At 44.3% G+C, this 21,540-nt stretch overlaps 2 protein-coding genes across 7 annotated transcripts in view; both read left to right on the top strand.

The window, feature by feature from the left end:
• Positions 1 to 19,299, top strand: part of SMURF1 (SMAD specific E3 ubiquitin protein ligase 1) — a 45,630-nt gene extending 26,331 nt beyond the window's left edge. The window contains exons 3-18 of one of the 4 annotated variants that reach the window (XM_038151051.1): positions 221 to 329; positions 1,141 to 1,274; positions 1,390 to 1,455; positions 2,277 to 2,352; positions 2,657 to 2,895; positions 3,658 to 3,742; positions 5,566 to 5,712; positions 6,813 to 7,017; positions 7,306 to 7,409; positions 8,872 to 8,986; positions 9,932 to 10,110; positions 10,938 to 11,075; positions 11,434 to 11,554; positions 13,017 to 13,218; positions 14,043 to 14,118; positions 14,780 to 19,299. In XM_038151051.1, coding sequence (XP_038006979.1) covers positions 221 to 329; positions 1,141 to 1,274; positions 1,390 to 1,455; positions 2,277 to 2,352; positions 2,657 to 2,895; positions 3,658 to 3,742; positions 5,566 to 5,712; positions 6,813 to 7,017; positions 7,306 to 7,409; positions 8,872 to 8,986; positions 9,932 to 10,110; positions 10,938 to 11,075; positions 11,434 to 11,554; positions 13,017 to 13,218; positions 14,043 to 14,118; positions 14,780 to 14,879 — 2,096 coding nt within the window. In that variant the 3' untranslated portion in view covers positions 14,880 to 19,299. Of the gene's footprint in view, positions 1 to 220; positions 330 to 1,140; positions 1,275 to 1,389; positions 1,456 to 2,276; positions 2,353 to 2,641; positions 2,896 to 3,657; positions 3,743 to 5,565; positions 5,713 to 6,812; positions 7,018 to 7,305; positions 7,410 to 8,871; positions 8,987 to 9,931; positions 10,111 to 10,937; positions 11,076 to 11,433; positions 11,555 to 13,016; positions 13,219 to 14,033; positions 14,119 to 14,779 lie in introns of all 4 variants that reach the window. The other 3 variants (XM_038151050.1, XM_038151049.1, XM_038151048.1) reach the window with 3 other exon arrangements.
• Positions 19,300 to 20,508: 1,209 nt separating this feature from the next.
• Positions 20,509 to 21,540, top strand: part of RNF216 (ring finger protein 216) — a 73,787-nt gene continuing 72,755 nt past the window's right edge. For 2 of the 3 annotated variants that reach the window (XM_038150992.1, XM_038150993.1), the window contains exons 1-2: positions 20,509 to 20,721; positions 21,332 to 21,443. The gene's annotated coding sequence lies outside the window, so the exon portion shown is untranslated. The remainder of the gene's footprint in view (positions 20,722 to 21,331; positions 21,444 to 21,540) is intronic. The other variant, XM_038150994.1, reaches the window with a different exon arrangement.

Below are 21,540 nucleotides of genomic sequence, written 5' to 3'. Positions count from 1 at the left end.
CAAATTCCAGCTGGAAGTCTGACTGATGGAACCACAGGCAGGCTGCTGCTCACAGCTCTGTGCTGGGGGGGTACCAGGAGCATCCTCAAACCCAGGATTTACTAAAATAATTTTAGGAGAATGGCAGCTGTCCTTTCTGAAGGGGGGAGCTTCTAACGGCGTGGTCTTGGCAGCAGCAAAACAAAGGACTGTGTTTAACAGCACCTTTTCCTTTCCACAGGACTTCCTGACCCATTTGCTAAAATAGTTGTGGATGGGTCAGGTCAGTGCCATTCCACTGACACTGTGAAGAACACCTTGGACCCCAAGTGGAACCAGCATTACGATCTGTGAGTGGGTTGTAAGGTCACCAGTAACCAGTACTCCAGAGATGTGTTCGTGAATAAATAGCGCAGCGTTGGCACTGCGACTTTGTTTTGTGTTAGCAAGAAGAGTCACATTTCATAGGAACTCAGAACAGCTTGGTTAGAAGGGACCCTAAAGATCATCCTGTTCAGGGACACCTTCCACTAGATCAGGTTGCTCCCAGCCTGGCCTTGGGCTCTTCCAGGGATGGGGCAGCCACAGCTTCTCTGGACAACCTGTGCCAGTGCCTCAGCACCCTCAGAGGGAAGAATTTCTTCCAGTATCCCATCTAACCCTGTCCTCTCAGGGACTGATTTTTTTCCAAGAAGATAATCCTTGTTGATAAAGGAGAGGTACTTTGCTTTTAGGTGTTTGAATTTGGAGATATTTGTGTGGCAGGTACACAGCACAAGGGCTTAGTGAGCTCTCCTGGAGCAGTGCCATCCAGCTTTTACAGAAAATTGTCCTTGTTGGAATGATTTATTTTCTTCCAATTATTAGAACCATAAATTCTGCAGTTTTGTACGTTAATCGACTTGTTGTTTAGCTTTTAATGAGGCTGGCTGTAGTTAAATTCATGCTGCAGCAATATCAATTTCCCATGCTGTGTGAAATCACTGTGCAGTAATTCATTAATAACAGCATTTTGGGCATAAGCACTTGTGTACTTATAATAAAGAGGCATGACCAATGTACTAAAATGTGTCAGAATTTGTACCAATTACAGCATCAGTTCTGTGGAGTAAAAAGAGGTTATTATTTCTAAAATTACTCTTTTCATATGTATCTTTCTAGATACGTTGGGAAAACAGATTCCATAACCATCAGTGTATGGAACCATAAAAAAATCCATAAGAAACAGGGAGCTGGCTTCCTGGGGTGTGTCCGACTCCTCTCCAATGCCATCAGCAGGCTAAAAGATACTGGATGTAAGAGCAATTCCTCCCTGGTGTGACCAAGAACTCTCCATACTTTGTACTGAGTAGTGAATAGTGTTCCCACCCAGCCCTTCCCAGGGTTGATTTCTCCAATTCTCCTTTGCAGACCAGCGTTTGGATCTATGCAAACTCAACCCCACAGACACCGATGCTGTCCGAGGCCAAATAGTGGGTAAGAATGATCCCAGCTAAATTCCATCTGCTTGGTAAATATCCACAGGAAAAACTCCTCTAGTCACTGCTTCTGTGCTGTTTCTTCTTGTTTTACTGGGATTAAATTACATAACCTGAAAATTTTCATCACACTCCTGTGCAGGAGTTTGTTTCCTCTCAGTTGATGATGGGAAACAGCATTAGAAACAGGGAATGCATCTGGCAAGGCTTCTGCTGCATCTCTGGAAGGGTGAATGTCACTGGGAAATGATGCATTTGGGCAAGGTGACAGGCAGAGGGAATCTTTGGTGTTAAAAAAGGATCTGGAGGAGTTAAAAGACATTTTACAAGTTGCTGCTTTGATACCTTTGACTCATGCAAGCCATTTCCAAATTTCAACAGGGTCGTGCTCATTTTACAGCAAATTTCCCCCATGTTTTACTGCCCGCAACCAACCCCAGCTTTTCAGTGATATATAAATATATTTGGCAAACTCCAAATTCTCACCCTAAGATGACATCTAGTGGTGAGCAATTTTTTTCCAGCTTCCCTTTCTGGGTCCTCATGAAACCCCGATGTAGAACTTGACATGTTTGATATTTACAGAAATAAACTTAAGTTTTGAGGGGATGACCCTCTAGTTTCTCTTCTGCTTTTTAAAAAACTAGTAATGCTTTAAGAGAATGGAGGGAATTCTGGTGAGTGATGTGTTCTTGTGCATAGGATAGAGCTTTCCTTAATGTTTTTCCCTGTATAAATGGGGTTTTATTTTTGCTTTTTGCTGTTTTTAAGAATGCAGTTTTTCTTTTATTGACCTGAGTTTGTGTTTTCTTCTTTCAGTCAGTTTACAGACACGGGACAGAATAGGCACGGGAGGTTCTGTAGTAGACTGCAGAGGGCTTTTGGAGAATGAAGGGTAAGGATTGTTTTCTTTACAATTCATTAGAAATATGGTCTGTGTGTGGAAAGACTGTAACTAACATTAGAAATTCAAGTATCAGTGTGACTACTGTATTTTCTGGGAATGTGTATCAGGCTAAACTCAGTAAGACTTGATTTTTTTTGTTAGCAGTGCTGAGAAATTCGGGTATAAAAACATTAATAAAATGGCACCTCTTGGGCTAAAAGCTGCAGTCCTTGAAGTCGTGGGGAGAGAGAAACAGTTATTTGTGCATTCACTTCTCTGGTGATGGAAACTCTCGAAGTTTCCCCGTTTTCAGAACGGTTTATGAAGACTCGGGGCCGGGGCGGCCGCTGAGCTGCTTCATGGAGGAGCCGGCGCCGTACACGGACAGCACGGGAGCGGCGGGAGGAGGCGGCTGCCGCTTCCTGGAGTCCCCCAGCCAGGACCAGAGGCTGCAGGCCCAGCGGCTGCGCACCCCCGAGGTCAGAGCTCATGTACAGACACCTCAGAACAGGCCCCACGGCCACCAGTCACCTGAGCTACCTGAAGGCTACGGTGAGTGTCCCACAAAAGGGTTTCCTTCGTCCAAAGACGTCGCCGACATTTTCTTGCCTTTTGATGCGTCGGGGGGGTTTTGCCTGTTGGAACAAGCAGCGTCCACGTGCGTCTCATTCTGTGTTTTGGAAAAGGAACTAAGTGCAGATGGGAGTTTGAGATTGGCTAATTAGCAGTTGGCTACGCCAGGATACACTGAGGGGTTGATGGTAAATTAAACATGAGGTTGTGGTATGATGCTGTTACAGAAAATTCACTGCTAATCTTGGCTGTGTATCTAGGGAGAACGAATGGAAAGAGCTCTTTAAACTAGAGCAGTAATGCTATTTTTTCCTTCCCCCTTGGCATGTTGTGTAGGTTTGAGCCCACATTTGAGAAAAGATCAGGAAAATATATAAAAGCAACAAAGAAACCAATAGTACGGAAGATTAGGGAGGATGGGATTAAGGAGAATTTAAACCTCAGAAAAGGGCACTCCAAATCTAGTAGAGAATTCTAGTTTGGGGGTTTGGATTGTCTCAAAATCTAACACTAAAAATACAAACTAAAACATGCTGGTGCATGGATCTGTGAGTTTCAAAAGAATGTTGAAATGTGTAGTCAGAGTAAATTTGTCAAGGATAAAACAGTCCATGCTGCAAGAGATCAGTGTGATGGCTCCAGTACTTTCTCCTAGGAGGAAAATATTCTAATGTCTTTAAAGTATTTAATTTTTTTTTTTAGATTTGTAATTTAGAATAATTTTCCTTTCAATTTTTATAGAGCAAAGAACAACGGTACAGGGACAGGTTTATTTTTTGCACACACAGACTGGAGTGAGCACGTGGCACGACCCAAGGATACCAAGGTATGTATTTATAGTTAAAAGTCAGGGGGGTTTGGTGTGTATTTGTGTGGCAGGATGCTGGATTTATAAGAGCAAAAATCTATTAAATGGCCTGTCTGAATTCAAAGGGAGAGCTCCCAGCAGAGGAATTGTTTGGGATGTTTCTAGTTACCTTTTCACCAAACATTAAGGATTACTCTTTTTGAAAGAATTATTTACTTGAGAAACATGTAAAACAAAAAGCTAAAAAATATGTAGCCCTTCAGGAATTCCTGTTTGACAAATTCTTCCTAAAATGTTGATGTGGCTGTTTTTGGTGAAGCTACAAATTTCTGAATCTTGCCTACATTTTTTTTCTATGAAAACAGTTTGGACTGCAAATTGAAGAAAAATCTGACTTCTTTCTTAAAATAATTCTTTCTTGAATATTCAACTTGTAATTTTTGTTTTATTAGTGCTTACTTGTGTATAACTGAAGGAGAGATTACTTGTTATCTTTAAACTTGAAATGGTCTGAGGTTTTTATGCTTCAGGCCAGTAATTTGCAGCTAGAAAATTTGAATCCTTCACATGATTAATTTAGTAAAGCCTCTTTAAACCTTAACCTGCAGTTAATCCAGGTCTTTGTGAGTGAGGTCTGGTGCTCTTCCTGAGTAGCTCTGAATCTGGGCTGTTCCATGGGCCACCTGCACACCAGATTCAAGAGTGAAGTTTGTAACTCTCAGCTGCTGCACTGCCTGGATGATAGAGGAATGTGGTACAGGATATTAGAAAAATGATACAAAGTAGTGCAGGCAAAAGTGGTGATAAAAGCTCAGTGTATGGAAGGAAATGAAAAACAAAGCTGAGAGGGAGAGAAAATAGCTGATTTTAGATTAGCTGCTTTGTTGGAACAAGAAATGACAGTGGTTGTCCATTTGTGTCAGCCATGTCAGGCTTGTGTGCCCAAAGCCTTGTGCCTTCTTCAAGTGATGCTGGTCACCCTAGTGGAAGGTGCTGCTGCTCCCCTCCCCAAATCCTTGAGCCAGGGTTTCAGGAGCAGCAGTGGAAGTGGACACAGCAGTGTCTTGTGAGTCACAGGTCACACCTCTTCTAGTTAAAGGTGACTCTTGTGCTACCAGCTTGTGGTGCAAAACCCTAACCATGGCATGGGGCAGAGCTGGAGGTTAAAACTTGCTGTAATCAGATCTCTGCAGGACTTTCAGATGCACAGCTGACCACAGCAAATGGTCCCATAATCTCCTTTAAGGAGCCTAACAAGGGCTTGTCTGTCTGCCTGTGTGTCCCCTTGGCGTATACTCACTGTGACACTAAGGCACCTTCAGTGTACAAAGCATTTCTACCTTTCTGAAGCCTCTCAATTAACTCATTTATTAACAAATATTGCATGGTTAGATTTAGGTGAGGAATTGCATAGAGTGGTGTCTTCTACCCTGAATTCATGCCAGCTGATTAAAGAATACTTTACTTAACAAAAGTCTTTCTGCCTAAAGATAATCTTCATGTTTCCTTCCTTTGCCACTCTTGGTGTTTTCCTCAGTTAGTTGGCTGGAGCCTTAGGTATTTTCAGTCTTTTTAGGTGTAAATACATTCTATGTATTGAATTCAGACACTGCCTGGAAGTGAGTGACTGCCTTTAGCAGCACTTAGAGTAATACCTGAGATCCATCCAGGATGTAAGGGGTGAGTGGATGTGTTAAAAGACTTACTCTCAGTGGTTTTTCAGTCAAATAGTCAGGATTCTAACCTTAACCTAATTAAAGAGGTGATTTTAAGTTTTTAAGTGATCTTGCTTTTGGTTATCTTCAAATGTGCATTAACATCTTGTTTGTTTTTCCCTTTAGAGACCTTAACAGTGTGAATTGTGATGAACTGGGACCTCTGCCTCCAGGCTGGGAAGTCAGAAGTACAGTGTCAGGAAGAATATATTTTGTAGATCATAACAACAGAACCACACAATTCACAGATCCACGACTACATCACATCATGAAGTAAGAGCTTTGGCTGATAAATAATTCCTGTCAGGTCTGGGAGTCATGAGGGGCTGAAACCCTGAATGATAATTTGGGAACAGATGCAGCCAGTGCTGTAGTTGGGGTCCAAGCATTGGTTCTCAGTGCTGGTTTTATCTAATTTTTTTGCTGAGGCTATTCAGAAGGGTTTTCACTCTGCTCTGCACAGTTCTGGAATTGCTGGGGTGTGAGGTAGAGAGTCTGCCAGGGCTTTCCCAGCAGCTCATGTCTGTCTGGATGTGCAGTTCTAGCTCTGTGCTGGCTGTTCTGGATCTGGACTAACTTCATGCTCCCTTGAGCTCCAGACAATGGGAATATAAAGCCAGCTGGAGTCTGGTCAGTGGGTGCTGTGCACAGCCAGTTTGGGTTTAGCAGGATTTGGTAAGCTCAAGTTCTGCATCATGGAAAGGCAGCTGAACTGGTGTGGAACTGACCCTGGAAGCAGCCTGGCAGTGCTGCTTGTGCCCAAGACCAGACTTCTTCCTGTGCTTGAAGCCAGCCAGGGAATCTCTGCATCTAAAAATAATTGCTCTACAACCCAAATAAAGCATTGATTGATAAGGATAGTTGAGTGTATGAAGCTGCAACTATTTGGGACAAGTGTATCTTTCTCTCTTAAAAACCACAGATGCAGTATTTTTACTGTGTCAGGAATCCCCAGCCTCATTCTGCTTGAAGCTGGAATAAAATCAGTTGCAGTTGTTAGACAGTTCCCTTTATAAAGCTGTTGTTTGTTCCATTAGAGATCTCTTTCCATGTTGCACTCTTGAAAGTTCTCTCTATGTGGGAGAATACCACACAAACTTTAATTACTGCTCAGTCAGCAATCAGTGATCATGCTCCAGAGCCTTCTACAGTGCTTTGCCATATAAAAACAGTTCAAAAATGCTGAAACTCTTTAAATGTCTGTGTTCCTTGCATCCCTGAATTTAATGTAAAGATGGTACAGAAGTATCCAGCTGAATACACATTTCACTCCATGTTCCTCTTAGAGAAGATGAATCATTTCTTCCATCAGTGTTTTACATATTCCTTACTGTTGTGTGTCCAGACTAAATATTGTCCTGTTTTTCTCCAAGCCATCAATGCCAGCTAAAAGAGCCCAGCCAGCAGCCTCTACCAGCTCCAAATGAGGGGTCATTGGAAGAGGGTGAGGAGTTGCCTGCACAGAGATATGAAAGAGACTTGGTACAAAAGTTGAAAGTTCTTAGACATGAGCTCTCTCTTCAGCAACCTCAGGCTGGTCACTGTCGCATTGAAGTATCCAGAGAGGAAATATTTGAGGTATTTGATTGATTTTTTTTTTTTTTTTTTTTACTTCTAACAGCAGCTTTTGTCACTGAAGAGTTAAGTAAAACTGATCACTGATTACAACAACTTTGCTTCACAAGCACCCACCATGTTACCCAGTTGTCACTGAAATTTGCTTCAGGTTAGCACTCAGAGTCATGTTTTCTGTAGTTCAGTATCTGTGTATTACAGGAATGCAGAGATCTTAATTGTGGTATTAGAGAAATCTAATAGACTTAATTATAGGAAATAAAATAGCTAATTGTACAAATTCACACACAGGAATCCTATCGTCAGATAATGAAGATGAGGCCAAAGGACTTGAAAAAGAGGCTTATGGTGAAATTCCGAGGAGAGGAGGGCCTGGACTATGGAGGAGTAGCAAGGTGAGATTTTGGGTGTTTTCTGACACCTCATAACTGTCAAGTTGCCCTTTAAGTGCCCTATGGTTGCTGCCATCCCCTTTCAAATTACCTGTTACTGTCATATGTTAATTATTTGTGGTCTAGTTTATAGACAGTGCCTGTAGCTTCACTCTTTGTATGGTACATTGGAAAGTAGAAGCTTGTGATTTAACAGTTGTCTCACTGCAAGTTATGAAAGTGTGATCAGCTCAAATTGTGAGGTCTCTCAGGGAGCTATAGACCCTGCAGTCAGATCCAGATCACAGGAATGGTTTTGTTAAACACACCTCTCTGATTTCCCACAAATGGATTGCAGGAGGGTTCCTTTTTGTTATGTCTCAGCTGCATTCAGGAGAGTTCTCTGATCTGTTGGAGCAGGAGTGGAGATGAACTAATCCTAAACAAAAGCTAAAATTCCAGCGAGGACTTGCCTCCCTCTTAAAAATGACAAGAACTCCCTGCGGGTCACATCAGATCTGAAATTCAGGAGCTGATTTAGCATCACTGAAAAAACGCTCACCTGGTGGCTCAGAGTTGTGTAAATTCACAGAGAAATTCCTCAAATCCACAAAAGCTGCCCACTTAGGTGTCTTTCAGTGATCAGTCCCTGGACAAAGGAAAGAAACTGCAACATTTTGAGCTGCCTTACCCGAGGCAACCTTGGGTGTCTGCACTGTTGACATCCTGTTACCCTGATGCCTTTCATAATTGCCCATTAGTTGCAACTGACTCTTCCAGATCAGTACAGCTCCACTTCTGAGCATTACAATTGGTAGTTCTCTCCGAATACTCTGGACCTGGGAAGGGTGTCCCAATTTAACAACAAAGGAGTATTTGTCATGGTGACTTGGGAGGTCAGAAATAGCTTTAGTTCTGCTCCTGTCCTTGTGTGTTACTGAGGTGAGAGAATTTACCCAGCCCCTCCTTTTAATGCACTTGGTCTCTGTCCCTTCTGGCCGCTGCTGAAAGCAGTCACCAAGCTGGCAGAAAAACAGCTTTTCTAAAGATCCCCAGAAACTGAGCTGGCTCTAATCAACAGATTTGTTTAATATTTCCTTCTACTGTGCAGGTTGCAGGGAAGCAGATCTTTTAGGCTCCAAATAGCTGAACTCTGTACAAAGGCAGGATTCTTTTTTGAAGTGCGGCCTGTTCAGGCTCAATTAGTTAAAGGCATTGTCTAACAGCTTGCTGTAGCTTCTTTTAATTTATGTTAATCCCTTCAGTGCTTCTAAACTAAACCAAGTGTGCCCTGAGTTCAGTAGGACATTGTGGGGTTTTAATCACACCCTTTTTGTCTACAAATGGAGGGCACCAAAAGAGGATCTGATTTGAAATAAGCATTCCATAACTGATCAGTCACAATAATTGTGTTGTCTAAAAATGAAGTGCAAGTTGTACTCTTCTAAATTTGTTGTTGGTTTTTTGGGGCTTTTTTTCTTGACAGAGAGTGGTTATATTTACTGTGCCATGAAATGTTGAATCCCTACTATGGACTCTTCCAGTACTCCACAGATAATATTTACATGCTGCAAATCAATCCAGACTCTTCTATCAATCCTGTAAGTACTAATTTCTCAGCAATATTCCTGCTTTAAGAGATGTCCTCTGCAGTTTCTTGCGGTGTTCTTTCACAAGGAGTGTCCAAACTGCAGGGTAAATTGGAATAAGAAGGTATTAATGTCTTATATTTATACAGTAAGAAGCAGAAGGGTTTTGTTCAGAGATTAAAAGCACAACAGCCTTTGATAAATATCTGATTTCTGTGAGACTCCTCAGTACTGATTGGTTTGCACAGTGACTCTGAGAAGACAAGGCAGATGAAATTCATCTTCCCTGTGAGCACAGGTGGTTGTGCACACAGCATTGCATTCCCAGCAGTGCCACCCCATGACTTTTAGGGATGTATCCCTTGCTTGCCCTTTCTCACTACCCTCCTGTGCTTGCTTTTCCTCTTACTGGAGGATTTGTATTGATGCAGACCCTAAAAGGAGCAGCAGTTCTGTATTAGTAGAGGGAATTCTCCCTGACATGACATTTCCTGACATTTGCACTGGAAGATGAAGGAGGTGGATTGGAAGAATGTTAACCATAGGTCTTACACCTCAGCTTTCAAAAGTTAGTTTAAAAGGAACATGAAAGAAATGAAGGAAACAAGCACACTGCTTGCTCAAGACTAGATACATTTGGATGGTTAAACAAAGAATAAACTAACTTGTTTGGAATCCTCATCTTCTTGGATTCTAGAGGTTTCACAGGGATTTTCTTTTTCCTAGTTTTTCCCTTTGATAGGTCTAGAGACTTGAATCCAATTTATTAATCAGGTAATGCACAGAGACTTGTTCAAGGTTTTTAATCATTAAATGCTTTGGTTTTGGTTATGTTGTGAGGAAAACTGGTGGCTGCTCTTGCCCAGAGGGCTGCAGGTAACTCACACAGAACAAACCACCGAGGGTGCCACAAGATGTCAGTGTCTTCCCAAGCCTGATTCTCCTCTCTCCCTGCAGGACCATTTGTCTTATTTCCATTTTGTTGGTCGGATAATGGGTTTGGCTGTGTTCCATGGACACTATATCAACGGGGGGTTCACAGTTCCCTTTTACAAGCAGCTGCTGGGGAAGCCCATCCAGCTCTCCGATCTGGAATCTGTTGACCCAGAATTACACAAAAGTTTAGTCTGGATCTTGTAAGTACAGAATTTAGCAATCGTCTGTAGAGAAAATGGGGTAGAGTTTGTTTGCAATAGTGAGATGCTTTAGACAAAGAGTTTGCAAAAATCTTTTTGTGATGGCTGTCTGTACAAAGTCATTAAACTATTCTGAATATGTCAGAGGCACTTGAGGGAAAGTTTTCATTGCAAGCTCTCCTTGCAATAAAGTAGATACTAAATCATTACAGGTGGCATGGGTATGGTAGAATATCACTATCTAAATCCAAACTCAGGACAGAGGTCTGAGGGGAAATACAGCCTTCTTCAAAAGAAAGCCAACTCTGATTAAAATGAAAATAAATTGAAGTAATTTGGGCTTCTCTATGCTTGCAGAACAAGATCCAGCATTCAGTGTAGCTTTGGGACTCTTTGGAACTGCTTTGCATTATCTTAATTTCTTTTCCTAAAAGCTGTTTTGAATTTCGTATTTAAAGAAGTTACTAATGATAAAGTTCTCTATGTATGATCTCTTCTGTGCTTCAGATATGTGACAGCAGATCAGATTCTTGCTGGGTGTATACATATATATTTATATGCATGTGTGTATTTCTGTATATAAGGTTTATCCAGTATCCTGAGTTCTGTTAGAATTAGATGGATATCCCATATCTGATCAGGCTCTTCAACATGCACCAAACCACACAGAAATTGGTGATGGTGGCAGTATTCCTCTAGTGTGTGAAATGCAGGTGGTAACTAAGATTTAGCCTGAAGACTACCTAGGTGTTCAAATAACTGTCAGCATCACCATGAGAGTTAGCAAAATGCCAGAAATGCTGAGTTTACCCTCTGTGCATTGGCAGAGAGAACGATATCACACCAGTCCTGGACCACACGTTCTGTGTGGAGCACAACGCCTTCGGGAGGATTTTACAGCATGAACTCAAACCAAATGGCAGGAATATTCCAGTGACAGAAGAGAACAAGAAGGAATATGTCAGGTATTGCAAACAGAAATATGTCCTGCCAATGGAGTGGGAAGAGGGTAGTAAACAGAATTTTTGTATGTAGTGAAACTAAGGAAGTATTTTGGGTGGAAACCCCTGAGTCATAAATGACATGAATGTTTTCACTGGAAGACCTGGGAAGATGAAGTTCTGAGTGGTATTTTGGTTTTTCTGTTGATGGTGTAATAATTATTTATTGATGGAAAAAGGAATGGATAAGCACTTCTTTCATAATACAAAATATGTGTATTAAAACAAGGTCCTCTGTAGAATGAGCATTTTCCAAGTCTGCTGTGAAAATCCCAGTGCTGTCCAGCTCATCACCCCTGACTTCTTCCTTCCTCCCCCACAGGCTGTATGTGAACTGGCGGTTCATGAGAGGAATAGAGGCACAGTTCCTGGCTCTGCAGAAAGGTTTTAATGAACTTATTCCTCAACATCTCCTTAAGCCTTTTGACCAGAAAGAACTTGAGGTATGTTTTATCCACATGGATTATTGTTCTGTAATTTGTTTGATCCACAGTCAAGCACTTTTTTGATTTAAAAAACAAACAAAAAACCAAACAAACCACAAAACTCATTCCATTGTATATACCAGAAAGCTGAGTATTTGTTTAACCAAACCCTCTTAGGTTTATTCTAGACATTCTTTGGGTTAATATTATTGAGAGGGCTACTTAAACAGGGAAAGACAAATACACCATGGTTTCTATCCAAAGACTAATGCTCCAGGCAGGTGGTCTGAGAAGGAGGAAACACTGCAAGTTTGAGGAATTGTTGGCAAGACCAGACACGTTATTTATCCCAGAACCTGTTTCATCCAGTAACTTTTCATGCATGGCTGTTTCTGTTTGCACACAGGAATTGGTTTGCAGAAGTAGAAGAGTTGAGCATGTAGAAAAGAAATTAATTTGTCTTCTTATCAAATCCTGAGGTGCAGAAAGCTACTTCTTAAAATAGTTCCTGTTACAGCAATTTTTCCTTTTGGTTTTGCTTCCTAGAAAAAAAATAAGACAACCTGTGGAATATTCATCATTTGTGGTTTAGAAGGCATTTTGTGCTAGTCAGTCATTCATTTGGGTTAATCCCATAAAGTTCTTGCATTCCATTTGCTTAAAAAAGTAGATTAAAAATCCACTAAATATTTCAATACTCTCCATGTCAGAACAGTCACAACTCCCCTAATGATGTGAGCAGGTGTAAGTGGGTGCTGTCGTGGTGGCACAACAAGGCAGCTGCTAAAGGGCAGCTCTCAATAATGGGATCCTTACTGTGGAATATTATGGGAAATTTAAAATACTACACGTTTCTTTTTGAGGAGTGAAGTTTGCTCTGTGCCATTTATTTGTTGTTGCCACAGGAGGTGGTTAAATGCATGGCCAGCAGCAACTTCCTTTTTGCAACCTGGTGTCATGTGGAAAAGAGATTGAAGTGATATGTCTGGTCTGTGTCAGAGATTGTCACAAATGGTGTCAGAAAGCAGATGAAAAGTTTCACTAGTTTGTTGTGGGACAACAAAGCAACTCAGATGTTCCCATAAGCTGAGCAGGATTCCATTGGCACCTCTAGGACAGCCCTGCAGCAGGACAATGATGCTGTGCCACAGCCTTATTCCAAATCCGTGCTGTGCCCTCACAAAGACAGGCTGTACCTTCCAGGGAGCACAGATGTAATAGAGCAAATCTTGCATGGGCTTCTGACTCTTAGCTGCTTGTGAAAGTTCTAATGCTGGTAAAACACTGCTTTGGGTCAGTTTCACTGCAGTCAAACTGGAGAGATCTGCCAGTTCTGTACTGGTTTGGAAGGTTACCTTGCACCAAAACGGTGGGTGAAGCACCTGAACAATGCCAGGCTTCGTGACGTGGCTGGATGTGTTTTATAACTGCAAACCTGGAATTACTCTGGCCTTTAAAGCGCTTCCTAATCTTTTACCAGCTGATCATAGGAGGCCTGGATAAGATAGACCTGAATGACTGGAAGTCCAACACACGCCTAAAGCACTGCATGGCTGACAGCAACATTGTCAAGTGGTTCTGGCAAGCAGTGGAAACGTTTGATGAGGAAAGAAGGGCAAGGCTGCTGCAGTTCGTGACGGGCTCGACGCGTGTCCCACTTCAAGGTTTCAAGGCTTTACAAGGTGACTGATGTGGAGGCTGAGTTAATCTGTGGTTGGAGAAAGAGATACAAGTGGTGTGGTACTTACAGGCCCCTTGTAAAATATCAGCATATTACTGGATAAGTCAAGCACTTGCAAGCTTCAGAGCTTGAGAGCAGTTTTATATTTGTCAGCAGCTCGGCTGCTGCTGAGCACTTTGGCTGTTGCTGGTAGTGATGGAAGCTGGTGAATCTGTTACTGTGCAGTGCTTTGACTGCTGTCAGTTTTGGCACACCAGTCTCCTACAGCTCTGTGCTCTGAGGTTCAAATCATTCCATGCAAATATTCACAGGGATATATGGCAGACTAAAGAACTTTTTCATGTGAGAATTGTATTCCCCTCAGTGTTCAGCAGCAAACCATTAGGCTTTAAAGCAAATTTCTGAAAATTGCAGGTTTTTATCAAAAATGTGGCAGTGTCCTTGGCTGTTCTGATCTCCTGATCACCTTCCATTTGTTGGCTGACAGTAAATTGATGTTCAAAATTAAAATACTAGTTCTCTTTTACAAGGAGAACCTTCATGCACTTACGTATTTTCATTTTTGATGGTGCAGCTTCATTAATATCAAATTTAGCAGCTTTCCAAAATACCAGTCTGTAAAATGATTGTCACAAACAGCCCTATCTCTTCTGCCATCCCTTCATCAGCTGCAAATATCTCTACAGATTTAGCCTAGGACATACTTAGGCTTGCAGCTGGAACTGTAATTTCCTCTCTTGCCTTTTTATATGCAGCAAAATGTGTGTGTGTGAATGATGCTTTGTTGAAGTGCATTAACTAGAATGTCTGTCTAAGGTTCTACAGGCGCTGCAGGACCCAGACTGTTTACCATCCATTTAATAGATGCAAACACAGACAACCTTCCAAAAGCCCACACTTGGTAAGATGGAAACACTCTGCTTCCTCTCCCTTTGTCTTGATTTAAAGGAGTCATCTGTGTCCTGGGCAGGGGTCAGGCGTGTGATACACATGGATGACTCCAAGAGTGCTCTGTTCGCTTGGAGATATCTGTACTCTGCAGCCAGCAAAATAATTTGCCTTTCTTAAAGCTTGTCTTCTATACTATCTGTGGTTTTCATTTATTCCAGAGGTGATTATTCTGGGTAGTGAGACGTTTGTAAGTTTATTTCTTTATTTCTTTATTATGAAGTGTTGTCAGATGCCAAATGTTGGAAGCTCACGCTGTTGCTGCAGTATAGGCATAGCCTGAGCCCTTGCACAGAAATCTCACTCCATCAGAGGCAGGAAATGGTGTCAGCAGCAGCAGCAGACTGTCTGCAGGCAGGGCAGGGAGTGAGCTTGCCTGATGTGTTGCTTTTTCTTTGCAAGCCTCCTGCATCTGCCTCTTCCTCCTCCTCATCCCAAACGCTGCCCTATTAAGCTGTGCATTCCTGCTGTAGAAATAGCTGGTTTTCATCTTGCCTCCTTTGGCCACTGAGACAGCTGAGAGTCTTTACAATTTCTATCTACATGTAGCCTCTTTACATTTTTCCCCCAATAAGCACTTCAGATCCATCAGTGTTTTGTGACTTTCCCTGCAGCTTTAACCGGATCGACATTCCGCCTTATGAGTCATACGAGAAGCTTTATGAGAAGCTGTTGACAGCTGTGGAAGAGACGTGTGGGTTTGCTGTGGAATGAAAAAGCAACCAAAGGAAACAGATGCTAGCTCATGGACCACCAAATCAAAAGCTAGAAGAAGCTTGCTGTGAACTTCCTGCTAAGCTGTCTGAAACATCTGAACTCTGACAACTTAGAGATGGGGCTGTTTCCCTTAGGTCGCTGGTGGATTTGGGGGGGAGGGTCGGGGCTTTTCTTGGTGGTTCCCAACTCTGTTTTCTCCCCTTTGTTACAATAACCCCTTCCCTCTTCTTCTATTCCCCCCCTGAAATGAAATGCAGCCAAATTCAGCATTTGGCTTTGGTTACACAGGATATTCTGCTAGATTTGTAACACATATTGTGATAGGGTCAGCGACCTGTGGGGCTTTTTTAATAGGAGAATCAAAGTGTATTTGAGAATGAGCTTAATTTGCTGAGGACTTGAAACTGGTAGGTGCACCTGGTTAGTCTGTCTTAAATCAAGGTTGAGCCTTTGTAGAATCCAGCAGGTGCAGAGTGTCTGACTGGCAGCAGAATTTGCATTGCACATTTTAAACATCTGTTTAAAAAGTAAACTTCTAGCAGAAAATACCTCCATATGAACACTTAACTGAAAGGTAAAGAAATCCAAGTTCTGCCTTAGCAGGAAGCTCCCAGTGGAAGCTGTGGCTCACCTTAAGAAAAGTGAAGGAATCTGGGACAGCTTAAACGGTATTGTATGATTTCTTTTTGGTTGTCCTGGCTGAAACCTAATTGTTTTGCACGTGAAAACAATTCTTTCCTCCAGCAGAATTACTTTCCATCGTTTGTTCAGATGTTAGTACCTTGCAGAGAAGCCTTGTGAGGAGGAGACAGAGGATAAAAATCCATTCAATCCCAAAGCTGTGAATTCTGTGCCACTGTTTTACCCAAGATGTGTTTGTGTGACTTTAAATTCTAAGACTCACATGGAAATCACTAAAAGTCAAGTTAACAGAACAAAATCCTGCTTCAAATTTTTTGGCCTTGGGAAAGGTTTATTTGGAGATTGAGGTAAAAAGGGAACTATATAGTGAATACACTCTAAATGTTACAGAAGGCTATTGGAACAATTTATTACTTCAGTTATGTGGGGATGAAAATTTCTCCAGAGAGCCATAAGGCCATTTTTTCCAATATCTGAAACTAATATTAAAAGGTTTGTTCTCTAACACAGGGGAAACAAAAGCAAATCCAATACTTGAATGTCTTGATTTGAAACGCAGGTGTCTGCTAAGGAAGGCAGGAGCCTCCCTTGTAATGGAAAATGTAACCCCCTCCCCTCCAAATTATTATAATTTTGAAATTAGGGGCTTTCAGGCAAAGATATGAGAAATAGGAATAATGGCTCTTTACAAGGATGTATAACAAGGCAATAATTCAGAAACACTGGCTTAAAGTGACAGAGTCAGGCTCTGACACCCTGTTGGTCAGGGTGGTGGTGGCAGCCCGAGTCAGTGGTGGCTGCAGTCCTGTTGAAGTGATAGATGTGGTTCTGTTGAAGCAGTGATCCTGTAGAAGGGTCTGGTCTTCCTCTGAAGGTCTCCAGTGGTGGTTGTGTAGCTCTTGTCCTCTGGGAATGCAGTAGGTAAGGGCTGCCTGTGGTCCAAATCTCAGATTGTATCCAGGTAGGAATGCTTGGTTCCTCCCCCTGGGTGGAGCATCTCACAATGGCTGGTGTGATTTTGTCAGTCATGCATTGAGGCTCGATGGCCCATTAACAGGAGATAATTCCCCCAGAGGGAGTTATCAGGGATGTGTCATGGAAGAGATAAAGAGCACTGCTCCCCTTGGTTTTAACAGATTGTGATAGAATACAGACTTTTGGTTACATTGTAACCTAAGACACTGAATCACTAACATTTTTCCAGTTGGCACACCAAGATGAGACAGTATTTTAACAAATAACATGGCTTCAGAGAGACCCAGTTATCTATCAAACATGTCTAAACTTAAGCAGACTTGCTTGTATAGGATTTTTATTTATTTGGCAAGCCTGATTTTTAAAGAGATTCATGACTGAACCACTTAACAGATGTTACATTAATGGAATAGTGCATTGAAATTCAGCTGTGGGTAAGAGACTGTCCTTAGGAGATGTCTACTGGAATACTTCTCTTTTGTCTTTTTATTTAATTGCATTTGGTAATAGCTTTAAACCGTGATAGGACAGAAAGTAGACACTTGTCAAAACCTGGCATCTTTCTCTGTTTTGTTTGTTTGTGGTTTTCTTTTTGCCATTGACCATAATTCTTGTGATTTGTTGTCGGGAGTGGCATCGGAGGTGTCAAATTGTACCATCTTGTGAGATTTGTACAGGGTGGCTAAAGATGCTCATCCTGCAGGACTGCACAGGAGAGGCATGTTCAGCCCCCTGCTCTGTAGGGATCTTTTGGCACTTGGAGACCAGTTTCTGCAGTTCTGGTTGTTGGGATGTACAGCAGTTGGCAGACAGCATCCCTGCAGTCCCAGGCAGAGTAGCAGAGTCCCCACAACCCTGGATTTTCCAAATTGCTTTGAAGTCAAACCTGTTCATAGAGTGTATTTAATCCTTTCAGTACATTTGAATGTGCAATAAACCAGTCAGATAGGAAAAATGCAAAATGGATTATTGCCCAAAAGCTTTGCATGCAGTCTCATGACTACACAAAAGAAGTGTAAAAAAACCCCAAAAACCCAGCTACTGAAGCGCACCCCTAATAAAGATCCTGTCACACCTGCAGCACAACTGGCTCAATACAAACCAAGTGAGGTGAAGGGAAAGGCCCCTGATTTGGAGATCTGTAGGTCAAGTAGCTTTATGTCAACAGCCCAGTTGACATAAGATAGTTCCTAATGTCTTTGCTACGTCAGTGTTTTATTGAATGCACAAAATAAGAATAGGCAAGGATCATTGTTTGGAAAAGTCCGTCTGTTTTTTGCTGTATTTTAAAGCCCTTGTCAAGGTACCTCCTCCGTGCTGACAGTAACGAGAATAGGGCACTGTCTTTTAAATGATTTCAGTTCTCTTTTCAGCAGCTTCACCACCTCTCCCATCGTGTTGTCTTTGCAATTTTGTGCCACTTCAGTGATGACGAAGACATTTTTTGTCTTGTTCTGTATGTGCATTTGAGGCAGGCCTTAAAGCTGGTTGGGTGGATGGAGGAACAGCAAGAAGAGAGGCAGAATGGCTTTGGAGCCGTGGGCTGTTCTTCCTGTGCCCACTTCCAAGGCCAGGGAAGGACAGAATGCCAATAGGATTGAGCGTGGCTTGAGCCAGTGGCTCTCAGAGGTCTGGGATAACCTCAGCTGTCTGAATTTGTGTGTCCGTTCCCACTCGGTCTGCCAGCACTTGAACTTGGTTGTTACTTCTCAACCTTGCCCAAAGAAAACCATCGAGTCCCGTGTTCGTGTTGCCATTCCACGTTCCACCGCGTGCGCGGATCCTCTTGGATCTGCCCCGAAGGGAAGACCAGGCACAGCGTGGCTGTCCTTGCTGTGCCACACAAACCCTGCAGGACGAGGCACGGCGTGGCTGTCCTTGCTGTGCCTCACAAACCCTGCAGGACGAGGCACGGCGTGGCTGTCCTTGCTGTGCCTCACAAACCCTGCAGGACGAGGCACAGCGTGGCTGTCCTTGCTGTGCCTCACAAACCCTGCAGGACGAGGCACAGCGTGGCTGTCCTTGCTGTGCCACGGACGAGGCACGGCGTGGCTGTCCTTGCCGTGCCACACAAACCCTGCAGGACTAGGCACAGCGTGGCTGTCCTTGCTGTGCCGCACAAACCCTGCAGCTGCTGCCCTGGTACTGCTCCTCAGCCTCTACTCTACGCTCAGGGATGTAGGAAACCACCACTCTGCTCGTGTGCTCCAGCAGGAAGAAAGCAGACTGTTGGATGGGTGTGTGTGTTCTCTTGGGCATTATGTTAGACAAGACCCTGCTCCAAAAAGGCTGCTCCAAGCTCCAGACGGTGCCGTCAGCTCAGCAGTTTGTCCTCAGTTCAAGTGGAGGTGGTTGTAAAATCCAACAGATTTTGTAAATTACTGATCCAGCCACCAGGCCCTCTGGAGCCAGTGTCCAGGTTCGGGGCTGTGTGGCACAGCAAATTCCCAGAATCACAGTATGGATCTGGTTTTATTCTGTTAATTTTTTTTGTTGTTGTTGTTGTCGTTGTTCCTCAACCACTTTATAATGTATTTTTTTAATTTATTATTTTGTAATGTCATGTTTAAGTATTGCTGCTATCCTTGTTATTCTTCCCACTGTTTTTATTGCAGATTTATTTTGTGGAAGTTGTACACTAATGTTTCATTTTATGTCTAAATCAAAGTATTTAAGGAAATACTAGTTCTATTTAATGTGGTTATGGAACCAGCTGGAATAAACAGTGATTGTATAGTAGGCTGGACCCAGGAGGTCATGTTCATTTTTGTTACATATGCAATAAACTCACAACTTTAAACTCTTGGTAGCTACTGTTTTGTTAAAATATCTGTGGGAATCAGAGGAAAAGAGTGGACAAAGTATTGAAGTGCAATGGATTCAACAGATCTGTAAGGACTGCCCAGATGAAGGTCCTGCTCTGCAGGGAGAATACTTTGTTTCATTAATTCACCTTAATCTTTTTCCCTTCTTTTCTCATTAGGTGTCCTGACACTTTTCCAAAACCTCAGTTTGCAGAAAGAAATTATAATCTCCCCCTTAATGAAAGCTGGAGAAAGATTCATTAATATTGATGAATCCTTACTTTCCTGTTTGTTTTCTTTCCTCTAATTACTGCTGCTTTGCAAGTGGAGAAGGACAGGAGCAAGTCCGAGGAGGGTGCTCAGTGTTGGTGTGTGCTGCAGCACTGCCTTCCCTCCCTGACGCTGAGAGATGGGCCATAATTTGGTTTAATAAATAAATAAGAAAGGAAGGAGTGCAAATGAAATGCTTTTTGTTCTTGGAGTAATTTCACAGTATGAACAAATGGCCGGGGAGCTGCTGCAGCCCACCCTCGAGGCAGCCAGCAGCAGGGACTGAAGGAGCTCATCACCTGGAGCAGGACATCCTGTCAGTCCTTCAGCGCTCTGTCACACACTGACACCGCTGTTTCCTTTAATAACTACTTTTGGTGAACTTTTCCTGATTCCTGCTTTCCTTCTGGTGCCAAGAGAGGAGGATCCCTGTAGCCTGCTCCAGTGGGTGGGCTGTGCTGCCGAGGGGCTGCTCCACGACTTCTCCACGACACGAACCTCTTGAAAACGCAATTAAAACTTTCCCATTTCTCATAGGAAATCACGCGGAGCTCAGCGAATCGGCTTCTCCTTTTCTGGCAGCATGGCCAATCCCTTCAATCCCTCAACTTCTTCCATTTTCCAGTCTTCCTGCAGGACATCCCCAGCTGCCAACGCGCTGTCCTGGGGAGCGTTCCCTGCCCCTCGCTTGGCCCCCAGAGCTGCGGGGACGGGGGGATCCCGTGCAAGGGTCCCGGACCCCCCATCCCCATCGCTGAGTCCCCCAAAAAGTTCAGTTCTGCCCCCAAAAAGTTCAGTTCTGCCCCCAAAAAGTTCCGTTCTGCCCCCGGGCCCCGCCCCGCACACACGTGCGGCCCTGGCCACGCCCCCTCCCCACGGGAACACCGCCCGCCCGGCAGGGGGCGTGGCGCGGCGCTGCCCGACCGCCCCCTGTCTCTATGGTAGGTTCTCCGGGCCGGGCCCGCTCGCGCCGCCCGTCCCCCCCGCGCCGCTCTGTCTCTCCCTCGCCGTGTCTCTATGGTGCGGGGCGGCGCGGTCACGTGGCGCGGGCCGGGCGGAAGCGGCGGGAGCGGCGGTTAAATGAAGCGGGGCCGGAGGGGCGGCGGGGCCGCTGAGTGCCGGGGTGACCCCTCCGTCCCGCGGAGCCGGTGAGTGCCGGGACAGCCCTGCCGCCCGACGGCGTCCCTGGGCCTCGCCGGACCCCTCGCTGCGGGGTCGGGCGCTGCTCCCGGCTGGGGCCTGTCCTCAGGGACCGGTCGTTCTCCCCCCTCTCCCCGCGTCCCCTCAGGGCCCGCTGTCCGTTCCGTCCGTTCCTCTTCCCCCGCTTCCCTTCAGGGCCGCTTCTTCCCCTCTCTTCCCGTCAGGAACGGGTCGTTCCCCCATAGCGCTTCCCTTCAGGGACGGGTCCCCCGCGTCGCCGTCCCCGTCCTCCCGTGCCCCTCCGCTTTCATCGCGGGCCGAGTCCTTCCTCCTCGCTCTCCCTCAGGATCGGGGACACCCCCTCCCCCTCCGGCTCCCCTCAGGACTGGGTTCTTTCCCTCCGCCCTCCGTCCCCTCAGGGCCGGTCCTTTCTCCTCCTTCCCGGGGCCAGGGGGTCCCTTCACCGCCCCTGTGTCCCCCCAGCCCCGAGGGACGCCGGGGACAGGCGCAGCTCCCCGAGGGCTCCTTACGGCTGGGCCGGGGGTTTGGAATCGGGGATGAGCCGGAGCCGGTGGGCAGAGGAGGGTAAAAGATATTTCTCTTCTGACCCCTGTTCAGTGTGGGAGCACTCGGTGCTGTTGGGACATCTCGACATTTCAGGTATCTGCTGTGGGAGCTGCTGCAGGAAAGAAACCCCAAACACAGCTGTCCTCGGAGCTGAGGGATCAGTGTAAGAGATACTCCTCTTCCTCCTCTTCTTTCCCTTCTCCATTGATCCAAGTGCCAGCCAGCCGTGGTAGAGCACAGCCTGGAAGTGTTAATGTACA

This window comes from Motacilla alba, chromosome 14 (genome assembly GCF_015832195.1).
Source record: "Motacilla alba alba isolate MOTALB_02 chromosome 14, Motacilla_alba_V1.0_pri, whole genome shotgun sequence".
Lineage (NCBI taxonomy): Eukaryota > Metazoa > Chordata > Aves > Passeriformes > Motacillidae > Motacilla > Motacilla alba.
Note: the sequence above shows the minus strand (reverse complement) of the source record. Positions and strands in the feature narration are given on the sequence as shown.